The 21,702-nt window shown below is 35.0% G+C and overlaps 1 protein-coding gene across 1 annotated transcript in view; it reads left to right on the top strand.

The window, feature by feature from the left end:
* The window catches only part of ufl1 (UFM1-specific ligase 1), a 116,577-nt gene that overhangs the window by 64,618 nt on the left and 30,257 nt on the right, over nt 1–21,702 (top strand). The window contains exons 7-12 of the mRNA XM_039747968.1: nt 1,341–1,399; nt 5,940–6,086; nt 6,308–6,483; nt 8,388–8,567; nt 12,845–12,968; nt 14,827–14,949. Of these exons, the coding sequence (XP_039603902.1) occupies nt 1,341–1,399; nt 5,940–6,086; nt 6,308–6,483; nt 8,388–8,567; nt 12,845–12,968; nt 14,827–14,949 (809 nt within the window). The remainder of the gene's footprint in view (nt 1–1,340; nt 1,400–5,939; nt 6,087–6,307; nt 6,484–8,387; nt 8,568–12,844; nt 12,969–14,826; nt 14,950–21,702) is intronic.

Raw genomic sequence — 21,702 nt, 5'->3', positions numbered from 1 at the left:
CCCGACCCCTGTTCTAGGCCATCAAAGTAAATCTTAAATACATCATTGCAGCACGATATAACAGAATGAGGTGTATCGTACCTGTCACATATTTTCAATTCTTGTATTAAGTAAAGAGAATAAGCTAATCTTATAATAAAATGGATTCTGTAGTATATGCTGAAATTGGATAGAAAAAATGTGAGGATGATATAGGTAAGGGTAGTCTAGTAAAACATAGCCTATATTGGAATATTGGACTGCATTCTCTAAAGTGTTGTTTTAAATTGTACTATGTAGTATAAACTGCAAACATTCTGCTTTTGTGAAGATTAGGCTGTGAGATAATGAAATTATCGTTTTAATGACATCACATTTGGCATTAACTTTAACAGTTAATAATTTGTCATTCACTGTCCCACAACTGATTTTGTTGCCAATTCCATGTAAAACAATTTGCAAATAAATTATGCAACCAATTTGAATTTTTAAAATGTTATGATTATTCTGCATGGTTTAAGGTATGGTTTCATTAGAAAGTTTGCAAAGCATAATTTGCAAAATGTTTGATATCTTTACCCTTCTCATCACTTTCATGTATATAATATATTAGTGTTTCTGTTTTCCCTTTTTTTTTTTTAAAGAGAGCTTAGTGTTTTTTTTTGTTTTTTACTCCCACATTATTTTGCTCTTTCATGTTCGCACAAGCAAGTATAGGGGTAGTCGTGCATGTAGGCATTTGTGTGTTTAATACCATTTGGCACTTATACACTTACTGTTAGGAAACTCTTTGTGCTTATGTGAAATTACTCCCGTTGATACATGTGACATCCTTAATTCCTACAAAAGATGTTCCTTATGGTGTCTATGTCAGTGTCTGAATGAAATTAGTTAATTTTAAATAGCTGACTGCCAGTCTTGACCAAGAATTAGTAATATTTTAATAATTGATTTGGTTTAATGTTTAATATTAGTTTAAGAATAAAAAGCAATGCCACCCTACTATTTTGAAGCTTATCATTAAATCATTACTCAAAAATATCTTTTACTTGGTTGTTACAAGTTGCATTGAGAAAATACAGCTGGAGAAATACTTTTTGTGTGTATATTCATTTCAGGCTACAAAGCAACAAAATGTGAATATTTTGAAGGGGGTGATTCTTTTACATACCCACTGCCAGTCAGTCATTCTCCAACCCGCTATATCCTAACACAGGGTCACGGGGGTCTGCTGGAGCCAATCCCAGCCAACACAGGGCGCAAGACAGGAACAAACCATGGGCAGGGCGCCAGCCCACCGCAGCATACCCACTGTATATTTTTTAAAGTTCTATCATAAATTTATTTTTTTCTTTAAATAGACCTACTCCAGTGAGCAGTTTAATTTCCCAATATGAAGTGCCAGAACATCTTTTATATTGTAAGTATCTGTTCTAATTAAATTTATGGGTAACTTTTTAATGTATACTTTTTTTAAGCAATATTATGTTTACAATGAGCAAAGTTATGCATGTTATGAAAAAATATACAACTTTCATTCCATCTGTCTAGTTGATTAATATAATAAATTAATGACAAAAGTCTGAAATTGTCTTGTGTAAAATGTCAGTCTGGTTATAAGGTATGTTTATATTGCATACATTTTAAGCTTTGATTTTTAGCCTTTGTTTTGTTTCTCACTTAACTATATAGACTGTTAAGGAATGAGTGGGTGATCTGACTCATTCTAAATACACAGCCAATGGTTACAATAATCAACCATGATTTTTATCTTTGGAATGGGAATTAAGGATATTAGTGTCATAATATTATCAGAAGAAAAGGAAAAAAGAACTTGAAAGGAAGATGTGGTACTGAAATAATTAACATCAATATTAAGATCGTATTTTGTCTTTCACAGATAATATTTTCAAGTGGATATATCGGAGCATTTTCTGCTTTTCTGTCTATAAACCACTGTTATGTAAAAAAGATTCTAGCACCTTTAAAAAAGGTGTTGTCCATAAGCATTCAAATCCGTGTATTTGTATGTAAGTTCACTTTATATAACAACGTACTTTATATATATATATATATATATATATATATATATATATATATATATATATATATATATATATATATATATATATATATATATATATATATAAGCACTAGTCAAGATCATCAACTGAAAAGTAAGGCGCCTAAGGCTGGGTTTATACTTCACACGATGCAACGTGTGTACCCGAAACATCCATTAAATTCCGAGGACACCTTGCCACAATATCTCTGAAAAATATGTGTAATGATTACATCCATCAATTTGGGGATGTGCCCATTCCAGCAGCATCGCCGCAAGACAGAAACAAATTCACTGGACGAGGCATCAGCTCATCGCAAGGTGAACACAAGCACACACACATATACACTAACGTTATTGTAGCTTCACCAAATCCCCAGACCTTCATGTCTTTGGATGGAAAACTGAGCACACTGTGGAAACCCACCAGGAAAACATGCAAACTCCGGGCAGGAATCACAAGGGACATGACTCCCTGTGAGACGGCAGCACTACCACTCTGCCACCGTGCCACCCCCATATGTGTAACTATTAACAGTATTCATTATTTAAACAAAGTTAACGATTTATCTGTAAAATGTAACATACATATTTTAATGCATTTCATCATGAAAGTGATATGAAGTATATATCTAAGAATTCTAAATGTGCAGAGAGCTGGAATATCATAAATGTAATGTGTTCTGTGTGGAGATGTATTGCTGCTTGCTGCTGCTGTCAGGTCAGGAGGATACCCACAGAAGCATGTAGTGACAGTATACTTTAATGGTAAACTACGAGGTTAAAGTGGACATTTCGAGTTTAAAGCCAAAATTTCCACTTTAATCGCAAAATAGACACTTTCATTATGTCCTTATTTTTTTCTCTGTGGCTCAAATACACTGCCATTCATTCTGATGGTATTGTGTAGGTGCCAAAAAAAAAAAAAAGACGGCAAGAAGATAACTTTTAAAATATATCGTGTCATTACTTTGGGGAATATGTGACACTTGAATATAAATGCACCACAAATGCATTTGTTTGTCGGCATTTTGCTTCACCACATCAAACCATTCATCAAACATCGAAGCATGCACAACGATCCTGGAGGATCCTAAAAGCGGCTGGAGTTGCAAGAAATTCAGGCTTGAATTTAGGGTTTGAATGTGGAGAGCTATGACGATATTCCAGAATAAGATGACTTGACTCTATTTGGATAAATATATATTGTTGTACACGAATAAATATAAGATCCCCTGAAAATAAGCCCTTGTGCAGACCTGGTCTTATTTTTGAGGAAATACGGTATATATATACATTATCATGGTATTCGTAGTCTGAATCACAATCTGATTGTATGGGTGTGTATGCATACCAGGTAATGCTTGTGGTTGGTCTGCAAGTCGGCAAACATCCACCATGGTGCCCTCTTTCAGCGAGAAGATGATCATAGAATGTTGCATAGTTTACTGTCAAACAATGCAAAGAGTACGCAACACGTGTTTTGTCCTAATTCTGGGCTCATCAGGCGTACACAACTCACTGCACCCTCTCATTCTATGATCTGCTTCTTTCAAGCGAAAGAGGGCACTGTGGCGGATGTTTGGCGAACCACCCGCCGTGGTGCAGCGTAAAGAGGCTTCGTCTCTGATGCTGATGTCCGAGGTTTAATCCCCCAGTGGGTGGGGTGCAGTGAGTGTGTATGCCTGTTGAGCCCAGAATTAGACACTGTATTGGACAAGTGATGAGTAGTGCCTGGTTGTCTCCACACATACCGCTTAGAATTAAGGCCAAAAAGTTGTATCTTGGAGTTTGCTAAAAGACACCTGAAGGACTCTGAGATGGTGAGAAATAAGATTCTCTGGTCTGATGAGACCAAGAGAGAACTTTTTTGGCCTTAATTCTAAGCGGTATGTGTGGAGACAACCAGGCACTGCTCATCACTTGTCCAATACAGTCCCCACAGTGAAGCATGGCGGTGGAAGCATCATGCTGTGGGGGTGTTTTTCAGCTGCAGGGACAAGAACGACTGGTTGCAATCGAGGGAAAGATGAATGTGGCCAAGTACAGGGATATCCTGGACAAAAACCTTCTCCAGAGTGCTAAGGACCTCAGAATGGTCCGAAGGTTTACCTTCCAACAAGACAATGACCCTAAGCACACAGCTAAAATAACGAAGGAGTGGCTTCACAACAACTCTGTGACTGTTCTTGAATGGCCCAGCCAGAGCCCTGACTTAAACCCAATTGAGCATTTCTGGAGAGACCTAAAAATGGTTGTCCACCAACGTTCACCATCCAACCTGACAGAACTGGAGAGGATCTGCAAGGAGGAATGGCAGAGGATCCCCAAATCCAGGTGTGAAAAACGTGTTGCATCTTTCCTAAGAAGAGGCATGGCTGTATTAGCTCAAAAGGGTGCTTCTACTAAATACTGAGCAATGGGTCTGAATACTTAGGACCATGTGATATTTCAGTTTTTCTTTTTTAATAAATCTGCAACAATTTCAAAAATTCTTTTTTTTGTCTGTCAATATGGGGTGCTGTGTGTACATTAATGAGAGAAAAAATTAATTTAAATGATTTTAGCAAATGGCTGAAATATAACAAAGAGTGAAAAATTGAAGGGGCCCTGATATATATATATATATATATATATATATATATATATATATATATATATATATATATATATATATATCTATATATATATATATATATATATATATATATCTATATATCTATATATATATATATCTATATATATATATATATATCTATATATCTATATATATATATATATATATATATATATCTATATATCTATATCTATATATATATATCTATATCTATATATATCTGTATAGTCACCTTTCTACCCTTTTGCAGGGTTGTTGCGTCATATTTTCCTAGTTATATACACATCCATTTGAAGGACAGTGATGTAACTCAGAAAAATATTGCAATTGAAATGATGTTTTTGTGCAATTTTGAATGTGATCCTTTTCTTTTGCTTAATGTAGCCTTTTTGCTTTGTTTATACTTAATGATCATGTAACAAATTAAGCACATACTGTGAAAATCATTGACTTTTTCCAACATATTTGAACAGACAAATGTTAGATATGTTCATGAAAAATGTTCAAGTATATCACCTTTTCTGTGCAAAAGTGACACATAATGTATTTATTCTCATATTTTAAATTAAGCATACAGGTTTGTCACATGTAGAAAGTAACTACACCCCTTCGTTTATCACCTTATAAAATCCATAAAATTAGAGTTGGTGTTCCAGATCAGGTGCTAATGAGAATCTCCATAGGGAGGGAGTATGCAGGTGGAACTTGTCTTACAGTATTTAAACCACAGCTATCTAGGGTCTGGTGTTCTGTTTGCTGTTGATGTGAATGATATCATCTTGCAAGATCAAAAGAGTTCTCTAATGCACTCAGAAAGAAGGTTGTGGATGCCCATGAGTCTGGCAAGGGTTTTATAAAGATCGGTAGTGGGTACAACAAGTAATTTGGTAATTCAGTAAAATAGGTTATAATGCAGTTTTGTTTTTTTTTTTTTTAAATCTAGTCTGTGTGTAGGATATTATTTCAATGTTTTGTTTATGGGAAGTAGGGACACCGGTGAAATACTCTCTTGTATACCTTTTGGTTTTTGCTATGTCACGTAGAAAAGTCAGTTTATCAAGGTTCCTTATTGTTTAAACTACTTTCTCTTGTGTATTCGAGTATTGTAGCAAATAGCACATGATATTAGCAGTGATAAGTGTAAATTCACCCACAGACTATTAGGCTACTGCTCAGGGTAAATGCGACGAAGCTGACTGTCCCGTCGTAAATGTAGAAATTTAAATTCTTTTACTTAGCTTGCAGTTGTAATTTTTTTTTTTAAATGTATTTTATCTGCAGCGGAATTGGATGACTTGATGAGTACTGGGCGGCTAAAGGGTACTATAGTTGGTGGACGACAGAACAAGGCTGTTTACATTCCTGATATATACTCTAAAACACAGAACAACTGGGTGGACTCATTTTTGAAGCAAAATAGTTATTTAGGTAAATGTTTATGTGTGCGTTTTATTGAGATGAATCAAAATGCATAAAATGTCTATAAATGTATAACACATTTAACCTTTAGTAGATAGTCAATGCTATGCTTTGTTTTTGTATATCTCTTACATATTTATTTTAACAAATAAAGAAAAGTGCTAAATGCCTTTTAAACCTTTTGTAAAATGTCTTTACTATTGCCTTTTAAAACGTATTTTGTTTATCAGAGTTTGAAGCTTTGACAAGATTAGGAATTCCAGATTCTGTGAATTACATCAGGAAGCGGTACAAATCAAGAAAACTTTTATTTCTGAAAGCAGCTTGTCTTGATCAAGTCATTGTAGATCAAGTAGAAGCCTCAGTGGAGGAAGCAGTAAGTTCTGGAACATGGGCAGACGTTCAGGTAAATTGCATATATTCCAAAACATTGTACTCTTTGGTACAAATATATCATATATAGGTATGCTTTGGTCATGTTGACAGTATAAAAATAGCACTGAAGATAAAAAATTATTATAAAAAACATTTTAAAGTAGAAATTCTTTATCTTCAGTTAAACTTTTCATTTGTTTCCCTGGTGTTCCTTTCTTTAGCTCTTTTTTATTTTATGCATAAATTTTATATACTAAGAAAAAATCATTTTGTTTTTTAGAAATCCCAGTAAGTAACATTTTATGCAAAAATACAGAGATGGGCATTTGCTGCTTTTTGTGCATTACTCTTTGCATTTTATACATGCTATCTGTTTATATCTGCTGGAAAGGTTAAAGTTGTCCAATACTCACAATTTTCTAAAAACAGGTATATTAAAAAAAAAAACAAACAATAGACAATATTGGTTGAAAATAAGGTTACTGCAAATTCTTTCTTCATTTTAAAATATAATATTTAAATGTGATGCTGAATGTCAACTGGTGTTCAGTAATAAGGTAGATAAATTACTTGAAATAATCATGAAGTGAAAAACAGGAAAATATTTGTATGTTAAAACTATGTAGTGGTTGCACTATAACATGCAGACCTTCTGATTAATAGGAGACATTTTTAATATTTCAAAAGCAGCTTTTCTTTAAAACAAAAACTGTAATGAGACCTGCAGTTGCACTCTGTTATGAATATATAAACATACCATCTGTTTAGCAAAATGGATATGCTTGGATGTATGTATCTGGCTTTATTTTTGGTTTTCAGTTCTCTGTTAAGGTGAATTATTATACAGATTAAAATTATGCTTGGCTATGCTCAATTATGTACTATACTTGTCAATTGAGAAATCTGTTTCACTTAAAAAAAAAATTAAAAAAAAAAAAATTCTTGTTTTCTGAAGAACCCTTGAAATACCATAGGAAGCTGTTCACTTGTTTCTTTTGTAATTTTTATTGTTTGTACTTTGCACATTAAGTATTTATTTTTACCTGAAAGATTACTAATACTTGATCATACAGTAAAGTCATAGATTTTTTTCCTAGTGTTTGTCACGCTTCTGTGCAGGGTCCTTTTATTTGCACACACTGGATCTCCACTTGTTCTGGTCTAAGGTGTCTTCAGATACAACATTGTTTTCTTGCATGGTTTCTCTGAGCTGATCAAACCATTGTTTCTTTGGTTTCCCACATTGTCGCTATCCTTATTTACTGAGGCATAATGGTGTCTACGGTACCAGTTAGTCAGTACTACATACCATATGACCATACCACTAGAGTTGTGCTTTATGTGAGTGATTGACACGACTCCCATGATCCATCTTGTGGTTTTTCATTCATGATGTCATGAATGAACATCAGTCCGTGTCTCATTATCACTGGATAGACAACTATGTTGTAAATCTTTGCCTAATGTAGTTTGGTATCTTGTGTGGTCACAAAGGATCCTAGTGACTAGGTGCCTGTAGACATGCAGTGTTGACTTGATTTTGCTTCAGAATGGTGGGCAGTTCTTAGTTTTGGCAAGTGAGTATACTAGTGTTAATAGTGGGTGATAGGACATGTTAAATTTGAAAGATAGTTTCACGTGTTATCCATGTTGCATGGTTAAGGGTAATTTGAATTGCCTAGGGGGGCATGTCGCAGGGTTCTAGAGTGTGTCTCGATGCAATATAGGAATGCAGCTCCAACAAATGTGTTGCATCAAATGATATTGGAGACTCCCACTTTTGGCCAAAGTCCAAGGGGTCTTTGTTTCCAGTTGGCAATGCAAGTAGGTAGTGATGTAAATTTTGCTAACTATATGACTTCTGTATAATTAGACAAATACTGTGTTAGCATTTTAAAAATTTCTGATAATCAAATGTTTGTATTTTTGTCTTAGTCATTGTTGCCTAGCTGCCTGTCTACAGAAGATATTGGGATCTTGCTGAATCATGTTATGAGAACCACTAACTTGCTGTCCTCTGCAAGAATATTTAAGGAAACAATTATAGTCAGTGAAAAACTCATTAGTGGATGTATTTCTTTGTTTGAGGAGTATATGCATAGGAAAGCTGAAAAGGTAAGTTGTAATGTTTTCATACTATCTAATGAAAAGTACTTGAGGGGATTATTGCATTAGTTTTACACACTGTGTTGAGTAAAATATTTTTCATATTGATGGTTATTGGTTTTAATATCTGGCAAATAATGTGCAATTTACCTTGTATCTTCCTCGAGGGAGAGTTTTAAATCTTTATGCCCCATATGTAATACAGAATACAATACCATTGAAAAGTGTTTTTCACGTTACACTTCTTCTGATGTTCTTGCAAATACCTAGCATTTCTTATTTTCAAAGCTTCCGTCATAAACTAATATTTCAGAGGTGGACAAACTGTAAATGAATATGGTAATCTGCTGGGCAACTAGCATTGCAAGATAAGTAGTCCATGTACACTTTCTGGTAATCCAGCTTTATACATAGGGTAATTCATTATGTGCAACTTTTTACAGCAACGTGGTATATTACTGACCACAAAAAAAAAATCCGATTTGAAATTTCAGTTTGATCATAGTACTGGAGGTAATTCTTTGCCATATAAACTTTGAAATTTAATTTATAATTGGACAACCGGAAGTGGCATCTACTTTACCTGAACAGGTATAAGGAAAGTTGAGATTTTTTTTTATGCTTTACGTGTGGTGCTTTACAAAAGACTGGCAAATTGGCACTTATCAATTCCCTTGACTAAATAACTAGCTATAGTTATTATATGAAAGTATATTTCCGACATTTGGAACGGATCATTATAACACATCTGATATAATAAAAATGTATTGCCTCATAGGATTGACGTTTTTAGAAGCATCAAATTTGTGTCTACCTTTTTTACCCAGAACTAGGGGATTTTGTAGAATTTAGCCCATCCGCATCACCCCACCACACAATGCCACCCCCACACACACACACACTTTGACTAACATCATTTCAGTATGCTTTCTTCACAGTTGATTCTGTGTGATATTGTTGAAACAGGTTTGTGTGTTAAATGCTGAAATATGATAATTTGTTTAGGTACTTGTTACTGTCTTTCTTAAGGCAGATTGTGTTCCACAGTAGTTTTTAAGCTGTGGTTTTTTGAAATGTACTTTTTGCTTTTTTTGTTTTTTTGCTTAAAATACATTATTTTTAATGATTTTTAATAGTGTTTGAGAAATTTTCTTCATTGTACTGGTTCAGATTTCCATGAAAGGTTAATAATTCATTGTTAAAATTATGCAACTTAGTGTTAGTATTTGTTCAGTACAATCATGTGTGATTGGCTACATACAAACGCTAACAATTGGTAAATTTGTTCTTCATGTTCACATGTTATTTTGTCAATGAAAGAAATTTGTTTTATCGGTAATTATGGTGGTCCTTTGAACTAATTTTAATACATTATATTATGATTAATGAAATCATTGTTTTATCATTTTTCCTGTAAGAGAATTTTTAAAGTATACATAGATATTATTTAAAATTTTGAAATTTACATACTGTACCTTTCTAATTTACGCTACACATTTACTTTACTTTGTCCTTGTGTTTAATTCCATGAATTGTACTTCACATTTATTTTGATCTTTTATCAGTTTTGTACCGTTTCTGAATTAACATTTCTTCTCATTTTCCATATGTTTTGGATTACCTGAATTTTTTTTATTTTTAACTTTTAATTTTTTATTTGTAAATGAGAGTTAAAGAGCAAACCACATCGCAAAAGCAGAAGAAAATCAGTCACATACACGTTTAAGCCCTGATTTTTTTATATAAATAGAATGAAAGAGTTAAAGATTGGCCTAGAATAATATATAATTTTGGGAATATCTAATTAATAAACTGTTACTAAATAAGATGAATAACTACATTGCACATATTATTAGTTTTAACTGTTATTTAACTTGTCAACAATGCAAAGAAATTACACGGTATAAGCACAAAATAACACTGTAATTGTAAATGTATCTATTCAAGTAAAAGAACTATCAGATAAACTTGAAATTTGAATAGGTACATGTTTTGTTTCCCAAGTTGACACATCCATACAATTATTACATAATCTCTAACTATACGAGATAGTCGAATGGAGAACTCTCCAGATTTTTTTTTGTTAGAATATTGATTTTTTTTTTTCTTTTTTGTAATGTGTTTTCTTGCAGTGTTAATGCGTTTATTTTTTATTATCTTGTAGTTAATAGAAATGGCATACCTTTTAAATGTTTAAATGTCTTTCAGAGAGTCGGTTCATACCTATATGAGAGTAATCTGTCAGAATGAAATTAATTTGTATTTTAGGCAAGCAGGTGGTAGTCATTTTTTGGTACTGAACAACTGTTCTTTAATCCGTTTGATTAATCACATTTTACATTTATATTCCCAGTGACTGTTATGGCATGAGAGGATAATAAAACATGTTATGTTGGTCAGTCATTATCCAACCCGCTATATCCTAACGCAGGATCACTGGGTTCTGCTGGAGCCATTCCCAGCCAGCACAGCATGCAAGGCATGATCCCTAGGCAGGGCACCAGCCCACCATCGCTAGTGCACCTAACCTGCATGTCTTTGGACTGTGGGAGGAAACCAACGCAGACACGGCGAGAACATGCAAACTCCACGCAGGGTAGACCCGTGAAGCGAACCCAGGTCTCCTTACTGCGAGGCAGCAGCGCTACCACTGCGCCACCGTGCCACCCACATGTTATGTTACCAAAACTAAATTATGTACTGCATGTGTTTATATTTTCTTTCAAGTCTATGTAAAGAGGAAAACACTGTGCTTCTACATGTATAAAAAGCTTTGTTACCATGCAGTAGAAGCACACTCCAATATAATTATTTGCTTTCTATAGAAGCTTGCAATGAACACTATTAAACTGGTATTCAGAAAGAAAAGATGTTTGATCTTAAAAGTTAGTTATAAAAGTCAGTTCTGTGTTTTTATCCTTCATTGAAATATTGGTTGAACAATGTATCTTGTCATAATGCAGGTTTTTCTTGACACTTATTGAATTATAACTTGTCCTGTTCTGAATGAATTCCAAACATGCATGTAAAGTATTATGATTTATTCTTCACATAAAATTAAGTCATCTACACTTTTGTTTTATGTAGTAAACTTTTTCTTAAAGTGTTTTTGTGTAACTCTAACTCAATTACAATGTAATTAACCATTTAAGACTTTTAATAAACAAAGCTATATATATGAAGTTCACAATGAAACATATCTACCCCAAAACTTTATCCACTGTAAAGTGCTATTTATTATACAGATTATTTCATTTTCATTCTAGCAAGTGTTGCCTTTGGCATTTTTACATGATTTTCTTTAAAAGCACGATCATTCATTTTTAGGTTTAAAAGATGCTATAAGTGTATTACAGTTCTCAGTGAATTTTTACCTAAGACTATGGATGTCTTTATTTCATATAATGTACTCCGCGTAATAATACAAACATAAAGGAAGATCATTCTATTACAATCACTTATCCCTTGGAAAAATTAATTGTTGCATTAGCTATTGTCAGACAGACACAAGATGTAATATAGATGTACCCAAACTTACTTTGGAGTTTATTGAAATAGGAAGATCCCACATATGACCTTAGGCATCACACAGGTCAGGTGCTGCCAACCACCAGACCAAGTTTATAAGAACTTGGGTACAAAGTAACCATGTAAAAACTTTCCCTCCACATTGTTAGGTGTAACTGCAAGTCATTAGTGTTATATAATGCAAAATAATTTGAAAGGTTACTACATAAGTAAGACACTTTGTAACTGTACATTAATATTTAGATGAGCTACAGTTTTGCCTTTGCAGTCACAACATTGTTGCATGCATGGTTTTCAAATTACATTACTTTTTACAATATATACATGGTAACACTGCTAGCCAAACTGATCTATTTCTCCTGAAACCATTTTCTCTTGTAATACCACTGTGCATGTTTAAAGTAAATTACTAGGGCTTTCTTACATTATTCCTTGAGAGGCAATGTTTATATAAAAAAAACACATGGGAAAGGTACCATATACATTAAAATGCAGTATTAGTAATAATAACAATACATCAGTCCTTGCATATCTTTGCATATATTTTATTTTACATATACTTATTTTATTATTTCAGACATGTGTAATTAAATCTTGAGATTAATTTAATTGTGCTGCCCTTCAGTTAACAAAGTTCTGTTAACACAGAACAGATGAAAGACAAAACTTTGCTATGCTACTACATGATGCCACCTCTTGGTAAACTCTGGAGACGTGCTATTCTTCATGTTTGTCCCTAAATGTCACTCTTCTTATAGGAAATTAAAAGCAATCCAGTGTTTTTGTTTAGCGAAGAGGATCTAAAGAATTCAGCAATAGTGGCTGAACATACTGCATCTTCTAAAAAAGATAAAAAAGAAGAACGGCGAAAGAAAGCTGCAGGTATTTAACTTTCCAACATTTACGAATACATTTTTTTTTTTTTTTTTTTAATTTGAGTTTTAATATAGTACATGTTTGTGCTAAGCTTGCTAAATGTTTGCCTTCTGTAGAGATGCTTTAAGGTGACCTAACTAAATTGAACTCCAACTCTTTCTGCCAGTTCACTCTTAGGTTAGGTCAAGGCTAGTAACTAATAAAGGGAAAGATCTTAACCTAAGAAGATGTAATAGGTAATTACCTTTAATTGTGCTTACATTATGGTGGTTTGAAACTCGCCCTCTAATTATGTACTTGCAGTATTGCTTAAAAAAATACACTTTTGTTATAGTGCGAATCGGAAAATGTGTATTTTAAAATTTGCAAATAATGCTAAACGTGGCACATACATTGGTGTTATACAATTGTTGTTTTGTTTACATTCTTCCCAGACACAATTTTTTTTTATTTAAACTGTAAAAAGTTTGCTTTTCAGTGAGTGAAGTGTATGGCACTGTAAGTGTAGTGCATTGTTCTATAAAAAGTTTTTTTTGTTCCAATGGGTTTTACCAAAGGCTACTTTTCTATACTAACTTTATCATTGGGCCTAGCTTTCAGCACAAAGAGAGTTTACCTCTTTATAATTTCAACTTTATTTACTGTAAAGTGTATGCCACAGCAGGCCAAGGAGAGGGGGAAGCATGGAGTCGGGAGTGGGTAGCTGGGTAAGGCCCATCTCACTGTCCTATTTCACTAATACACGGGCAGAGCCGAGGGGCACAGGTAGTATTTATCTAAAATTACAGAATAGTTTAATAAAGCCATTCAGTGACAATATAATATTCTGATAATGTAAATAGATTCTGACTTGTTACTATTTCTCATAGGTTTGCTTTCACTGAACTCAAAGATACACAGTATATTTTTAAAAAGCCCTTTCATGGTGTTTAATATTTTATTGGGCATTCACTACACAACAACAAAGTCATGATACAAGTCAATCTCCACCAATTTTAGTCTTATATTATATATTTCTGCAGGTTGCTATGTTCATTGTCAAATAGTGTTCAGGTTTGGACATGGCTGTTGTTATGCACAAAAAAAGCTGAAAGGATGACAGAATTTCTAAAATATGTATTTATTTATTTATTTGTTAACTTTGATATTCAGTATTTTCCTGAGAATCACAATGACCGAAGGTGCAAATCAACAAAAAAAACCCCTCTTAAATAAGAGAGAGAGCTTTTTTTAACATGTTTTAAAGGTTTTAAATTTCTTGTAAAATTGTATAAAACAGATTTTCTTGCAAAATGCATTTGTGTAAAAATAATCAACCAAATAACCCCATTTGATTGTAAGAGATTATTGCATGAAGAACTGAAAATTATTCAGTAAACTGTTTCTTGTATGGTACATTATACACTATCATGTCTAGCACATATTGATCATATTGATATTGATGACCAAAGCAATTATAAAACCATAACTCAAGGTTTTTAAATGTACAAAGATGGAAAATAAATGTTTCCAGCAATAGAGCTGTAAACCATAAACCACAAAAACATTGGGTTTGTTGTAGAGAAAATGTTGAATTTTATTTGATCACTAAAATGATTTGTTATGTTTTAAATTTAGAGTGCATTTTCAATTATGAAAATGTTTTAGATAGCAACAAAAACTGAAATTCTCTCTCTTTTTGCAAAATAAATCATTATTATAACTGCTTCTTTACCAAAATGTATCCAAATCTTTTAAAAAATATTCTGTCCAGATTAATAGAGATGTTTAAACTTTGTTTGTAAATCATGGATCAAAATATAAGCAAGCTTTAGTAAATATTTAACAACAATTTTATACTTTTTCTACTTTTCCATTTTAATAGAAGGTGGTGGAAGTGTAAAAAGTGGTGGAGGAGGAAACTCCAGAGAAATCAGAATCCGTAAACCTAAAAAGAAAGGAAAAAAGGATGAAGACAGTGATGATGAGTCATCCGTGGCAGTGAAGAGTAGGTTTGCATATATTTTGTTCAGTTGTTTTCAAACATTAGGCTTATTGTAATGTTGATTTAAAACTCTTTTTTTAAGTTGTGAACCGTACTATGTAATACCATAATAAATCTTGCCTCTTACTATTAATTAATTATGGATGTTTGGTAGAAACCTTGTTGGTTCTATGGTAGTGTGTATTATTGTTTTGTTTTTGCTCTTTTGTCCTATATGTGCTTTCTCTCTGCTAATCATAGCAAAATATACATTTTAATAATGTACCTGATTGGAAGTATAGTTTAGGACAGGGGTGGGCAAACCTTTTGGCTCAGGGGCCACATTGACTTTCAAAATTTGACAGACGGGCCGGGTCAGCACTAGATGCATACATATCAAACATAAACATAAAAAAGGCATTACAGTGTTAATATTTACATTCACTTTTAGTGGGAACAGTGTTGTTGATCACCCTTTTTTGCCAGTGCATAGATATCTGGTGTTTAGTTTTGTTGAGGAAATTCTCAGAACAGATCTGAGGTGTTCATCGCTCAACTGGGATCTGTGGGGTGCTTTGTAGGTGTTCATCACACTAAAAGTATGTTTACACACATACATAGAGCCAAATAACACCAGCATCCTCTGTGCCATCTTCTGGATGTTTGAAAATTTGGCTGCGCTTAATGAAGCATAAAACTCATCCAGTTTAACACTAGAATTACCAGAGCCTACGAAAAAAGTCGTAGATCCGTCCCACCTTAAATCGCTTCTTAAAACCATACTCACCTCTCCGCCAGCGTCTTTTGTTAATCTAAATGTGCTGATAAAGAAAAGGTGCAAGTAGTCGGCTATCCCTATCACACAATTGCCACCCCCCCAACCCACCATCGACTTAGAACATGCACAAACTTCTCCGAGCTCATGCCTTGATTGATTATCAGGGAGTGAAGTGGAGTTTTAGAGTGGAAATAATAGATCATTAATTGGAATACACGCATTTCACGTGTGTTCCGTTTCTACAGTAATCTGTGTAAACACATTTTTAAAACAAATGTTTTTCATATTGTAGTAGTAAATGACAAAATGTAGGCATAAACTATATAATGTATGAAGCCTAAAGTCCAAATATCAAATTAACAGTTTCACAAAAGGTACAAATATAACAGAACAAGTATGCTTTTATTCAAAAATATAACTGCAGAAAAAAAGCCGCCTTAGCTTGCCACATTGACACATACTTAATCACAACTGCCATGGTAGCGTAATGGGATCAGCTGCTAACTAGTAATCAAAAGGTCATGAGTTTGATCTCTCACAATTCTCTTTTGAGAAGTAAACTGCTCTTATTCTTACTATTTTAAAATTAAAACATACCTTTGATTTCAGTGTGTAACAGCCAGTGTAATTTATGATACTTGTAAAGGTTAGTTTTTTTTTTTTTATAAATTCACTTTTCATTCTCTCGGTCATGTTCAAGATCCTTCCCTACCTTACACCCAACCCAATCTGACACTGCTGTTTTTGCATAAGACACTGGCGGAGAGGTGAGAACGGTTTTAAGAAGTGATTTAAGGTGGGACGGATCTATGAGTTTTTTCGTAGGCTCTAGTAATTCTAGTGTTAAGAGAGTTGAACTTCTCCTTTAAGACGGTGTCACATTTGAGATCAATCAGTTCCAACTGCAACTCCTGTGGTGCTGATTCAGTATCCTGTGTGAAGGGACATGACACCAGCTGAAGATTTTTCCAAAATCAGAGAACCAACGGCAGAATTCTCCATGGAGGTCGTCCTGTAATTTCCTGTATTTTTTCGTAAGTCCAGGGGTCTCTTTCAGCATAGCCAATGTGGGGAAATGAACGAATGAGTTGTTTGACATTTGCTTTGAGAATAAAGCTAGCTTGGTTTTGAAGGCTCATTTCATGCACAAACTGGTCTTTCCCTTGTAGCTTCACATTCAGATCATTCATGTGTGTCAGTATGTCCACAGCAAAAGCTAAATCACAAAGCCAATCACTCAGCTCAGAAAAAATCGTCAGCTTTCTCAAGTAGTTCCAAAAATGAGATAATCTCCTGTTTGAGCTCCCACACTCGTCAACATACTTTCCCAAAACTTAACCAGCGGACATTGGAGTGGTAAAGCAAGTCCTGGTGATCAGCGTCAATTTCTTCAAGGAACTTATATAATAAACTGACGATGCTGAAGTCCCCTCGCTTGAATAAAGATAACGTGTTTTACAACTGGCTTCACTACCTAGTCAAGCTGCAATACGGATTTACACAGTGCTTCCTGGTGGATTAGGCAGTGTAAGAAAATTACCTCCTGCTCAGGGTTGTCCTCCTTCACCCTCTTCTGCATTCTTTTGAACAACCCGACGTTTTTTTTCCAGTCAGATTTGGCGATCCATCTGTGGTAACGCTGGTGAGCGTAAGGTAAGCGTACTCCAAGGTAGCTTGTGCCTATTGATGACCCCCGACACACTGTCATATAAGTCCTCTCCCCACGTTTTCCCCTTTAGGGATTCCATGGCCAAAAATTCCTCCATTATCTCAAAATTATCATTAATCCCTCTGATAAAAATTAAAAGCTGAGCGGTGTCCTTTATGTCATTACTTTTGTCCAGTGCCAAGGAATATAATGTAAATGACTCCATCTTTTTGTTTAACTTGCTAGCTAAGTCTTCGTCAATTAGCTCAACACGGTGAGTCACTGTCCTGCGTGATAAGTAAATTTTTTCAAATTTGTTCTTGCTCTCAGGACACGATATATGCTGTCTCTATCATGCACTCTTTGGTAAACTCCCCTTCTGAGAAAGGCTTGCTGGTCTTTGCTAATTTGAGTGGCAGCACATAACTTGCCTTCGTGCTTGATTCTTGGATGGCAGTTTGTCGAATAAAGGTGTTTTGCTGAGCCTGCAAACTAGCTGCCAACCTCTGAGTGGTAGCCGTCCGTTCTTGCGTTGACTGGTTGTTAGCGTAATTAGCATGCTTGGTGGAAAAGTGACGGCTGATGTTGTATTCCTTTAAAACTGCAACGGTTTCTTTACAAATAAGACATACAGCCTTTGACCGGACTTCAGTGAAAAAGTATTTAGTTGTTCATTCCTTATTAAACATGCGGCAATCACTGTCGACTTTTCTTTTCTTTGGCCCACTCATTGTTGCAGATGGGTTCAGAGCAGTAGCAGAGTAATAACAGAGAGTAACCTGGGCTCCGCAAAATCAAGTCACTGTATCACTGCGCCTAATGCGCCACCTGGTGGAACGCCAGGCATTACAGGACAAGGTCAAATGAATGCAGTTATAATTATGATATGATTTGATTTGGGCAATTTTGTACCAATCTTCGGCGGGCCGGATGTGGCCCACGGGCTATAGTTTGCCCACCCCTGGTTTAGGACAATATTGATCTTTGGTGACTGTTGAATGTAAAAGATTAATTTTTCTATTACACTCATGTGATTCCTATATAATCTTCAAAGCCATTTGTATATCTGTACTGTAGCCTGAACTTCCTCTGAATCTACCTCACAAATATAATCTCTACCTAAATGCTTAAAATTAATTTGCAGGAATAATATGGTCACTGATAATGCATGAATTTATTTGGAAAAGGCAGATGAATCTCATTAACTGGTCCCAAAGGCCTTGGCAAATTTGTAGTCATCTTTGGCATTATTGTATAATATATATAGTGAAATTGACCAGAAATACAAAATCTAAGTGCACTAGTAAAATAAAGTTTTGTTTTTCGGGGTGGGGAGTGGATAGCCATGATGCATCAACTTGATGTTTGAAAAGCAAGGGGCAGCCAAAGCTCAACATACCCACTTGTTTACCCCTCACTGTTAACTGTCCTGTTTGAGCACTCTCAAACTCCACTCACTCAGTCACAGTACAGCATGTTTAAGTAAACACTCTGAACCTGTTCATAAGCCTTTGACTTGCCAAAATGTCCTCTAGTTCTGTGATAGTCTGATGTATTATTGCCAAGTTATTGGAAATTGAAGGATCTCTTTATAGAACAAATTCTTTGAATGCTACTCACTCTGAGAACAGAAATTACCAATATCAAGTTGACATAGTCCCAGCACACACTCTTCACTCTACCATCTCCGACACACCCAATGAATTTGGAGCCTTGCATAGCAAAACTACTGTTGCTTTTCTCTTTAGAGAAAATCATAGATGAATTTCTTGCATTAAATTGCACCACTTTGATGACTAAAAGTTCCAATCTCGATCCAAATGGACTCAGTCAAAGCCTGCATTCTCATCATCCGTTTATATATGTTTGGTATTTTTCAGGTCAAAGTTATTTCTTTACAAACATTGTATATATACATTTGCTACGCAAAATTGTGTTCCAGCATTATGCCCTTTCTTTATATCTTGCCAGCTCAGGTGCTTTGCAACGGCACTGGAGAAAAGCTTAAAACTTACCACAAGTCAAGACAGGCGTGGAGTATTGATCTGTATCATATGAACTTTAAACATCTTAATAATACTGTATTTTCAGCTGTTGTCAAAGGAACATCAGGTTGCTTGCAGGTGGTCTTATAACCTTAGCTTGTCTATAATTTTCTTTCTAATCTGCTCACACAACTTTCTGTTTTGCTTTCTCTGGTACATGTTCAGTGTGGGACACATGATTACATTAAACAGCAGTGTGACAACTTATCCATTTAAATAGGCCGAATAACTGATTATATGATAGGCTAAAGAAAGCATCTAGTTTGAATAATCATTTTAGTCCAATTATTTATGATCTTTTCCAGGGGTACCAACAAATGTGTTCAGACCATTTTAGAATATCTTTGTAGAATAAGTAATGCTTTATTTCTTTTCACACTTACTTTGCTTTACCTGAAATATCAAAAGCATTCAAGTATATAAATAGGACATTTGCTTTTCATTTAATCACTTTTCAGGGTGCATACAGCACTTTTTCAATTTGTCCTTGTCTGTATAACCCCTAATGTGTGACGAATGTAGTGAAAGCCCATTCAGTATCTATACTAATAAAAGGCAAAACACTAACTCTCTCACTCACTCGCTCACTCACTCTCTCACTAACTCACTCACTCACCAACTTCCCGTTTAGGTAGAAGTCTGAAATTTGGCAGGCCCATTCCTTACACCTTACTTACAAAAGTTGGTCAGGTTTCATTTCGAAATTTTACACGTAATGGTCATAACTGGAACCTATATTCGTCCATATACTGTAATAGCCTGCCTGCAGCTCGAGGCCGCGGGAGGCAGAGTTCGCATCATCACGCCTCCCATGTAATTGAGTGCCTGCCCATATAAGGTAAATATTCGCAGCTCAAGGACTGTGCTTAGCATATTCATAAGTAAAAATATCTGAATCACAAACTGATGTTAATTATATTTTGTCCATGAATACTTATTAAATAATTCCAAATAGTCTGTCCGCTTCCTTTCATACAGTGGTGTGTAAAACTATTTGCCCCCTTCCTGATTTCTTATTCTTTTGCATGTTTGTCACACAAAATGTTTCTGATCATCAAACAAATTTAACCATTAATCAAATATAACACAAGTAAACACAAAATTCAGTTTTTAAATGATGGTTTTATTATTTAGGGAGAAAAAATCCAAACCTACATGGCCCTGTGTGAAAAAGTAATTGCCCCTTGTTAAAAATAACCTAACTGTGGTGTATCACACCTGAGTTCAATTTCCATAGCCACCCCCAGGCCTGATTACTGCCACACCTGTTTCAATCAAGAAATCACTTAAATAGGAGCTGCCTGACACAGAGAAGTAGACCAAAAGCACCTCAAAAGCTAGACATCATGCCAAGATCCAAAGAAATTCAGGAAAAAATGAGAACATAAGTAATTGAGATCTATCAGTCTGGTAAAGGTTATAAAGCCATTTCTAAAGCTTTGGGACTCCAGCTAACCACAGTGAGAGCCATTATCCACAAATGGCAAAAACATGGAACAGTGGTGAACCTTCCCAGGAGTGGCCGGCCGACCAAAATTACCCCAAGAGCGCAGAGACGACTCATCCGAGAGGTCACAAAAGACACCAGGACAACGTCTAAAGAACTGCAGGCCTCACTTGCCTCAATTAAGGTCAGTGTTCACGACTCCACCATAAGAAAGAGACTGGGCAAAACGGCCTGCATGGCAGATTTCCAAGACGCAAACCACTGTTAAGCAAAACAACATTAGGGCTCGTCTCAATTTTGCTAAGAAACATCTCAATGATTGCCAAGACTTTTGGGAAAATACCTTGTGGACTGATGAGACAAAAGTTGAACTTTTGGAAGGCAAATGTCCCGCTACATCTGGCGTAAAAGGAACACAGCATTTCAGAAAAAGAACATCATACCAACAGTAAAATATGGTGGTGGTAGTGTGATGGTCTGGGGTTGTTTTGCTGCTTCAGGACCTGGAAGGCTTGCTGTGATAGATGGAACCATGAATTCTACTGTCTACCAAAAATCCTGAAGGAGAATGTCCGCCATCTGTTGTCAACTCAAGCTGAAGCGATCTTGGGTGCTGCAACAGGACAATGACCCAAAACACACCAGCAAATCCACCTCTGAATGGCTGAAGAAAAACAAAATGAAGACTTTGGAGTGGCCTAGTCAAAGTCCTGACCTGAATCCAATTGAGATGCTATGGCATGACCTTAAAAAGGCGGTTCATGCTTAGAAAACCCTCAAATAAAGCTGAATTACAACAATTCTGCAAAGATAAGTGGGCCAAAATTCCTCCAGAGGGCTGTAAAAGACTCATTGCAAG

The sequence above is a fragment of the Polypterus senegalus genome, chromosome 3 (assembly GCF_016835505.1).
Source record: "Polypterus senegalus isolate Bchr_013 chromosome 3, ASM1683550v1, whole genome shotgun sequence".
Lineage (NCBI taxonomy): Eukaryota > Metazoa > Chordata > Cladistia > Polypteriformes > Polypteridae > Polypterus > Polypterus senegalus.
This window is presented reverse-complemented; position numbering and strand designations above follow the sequence as displayed.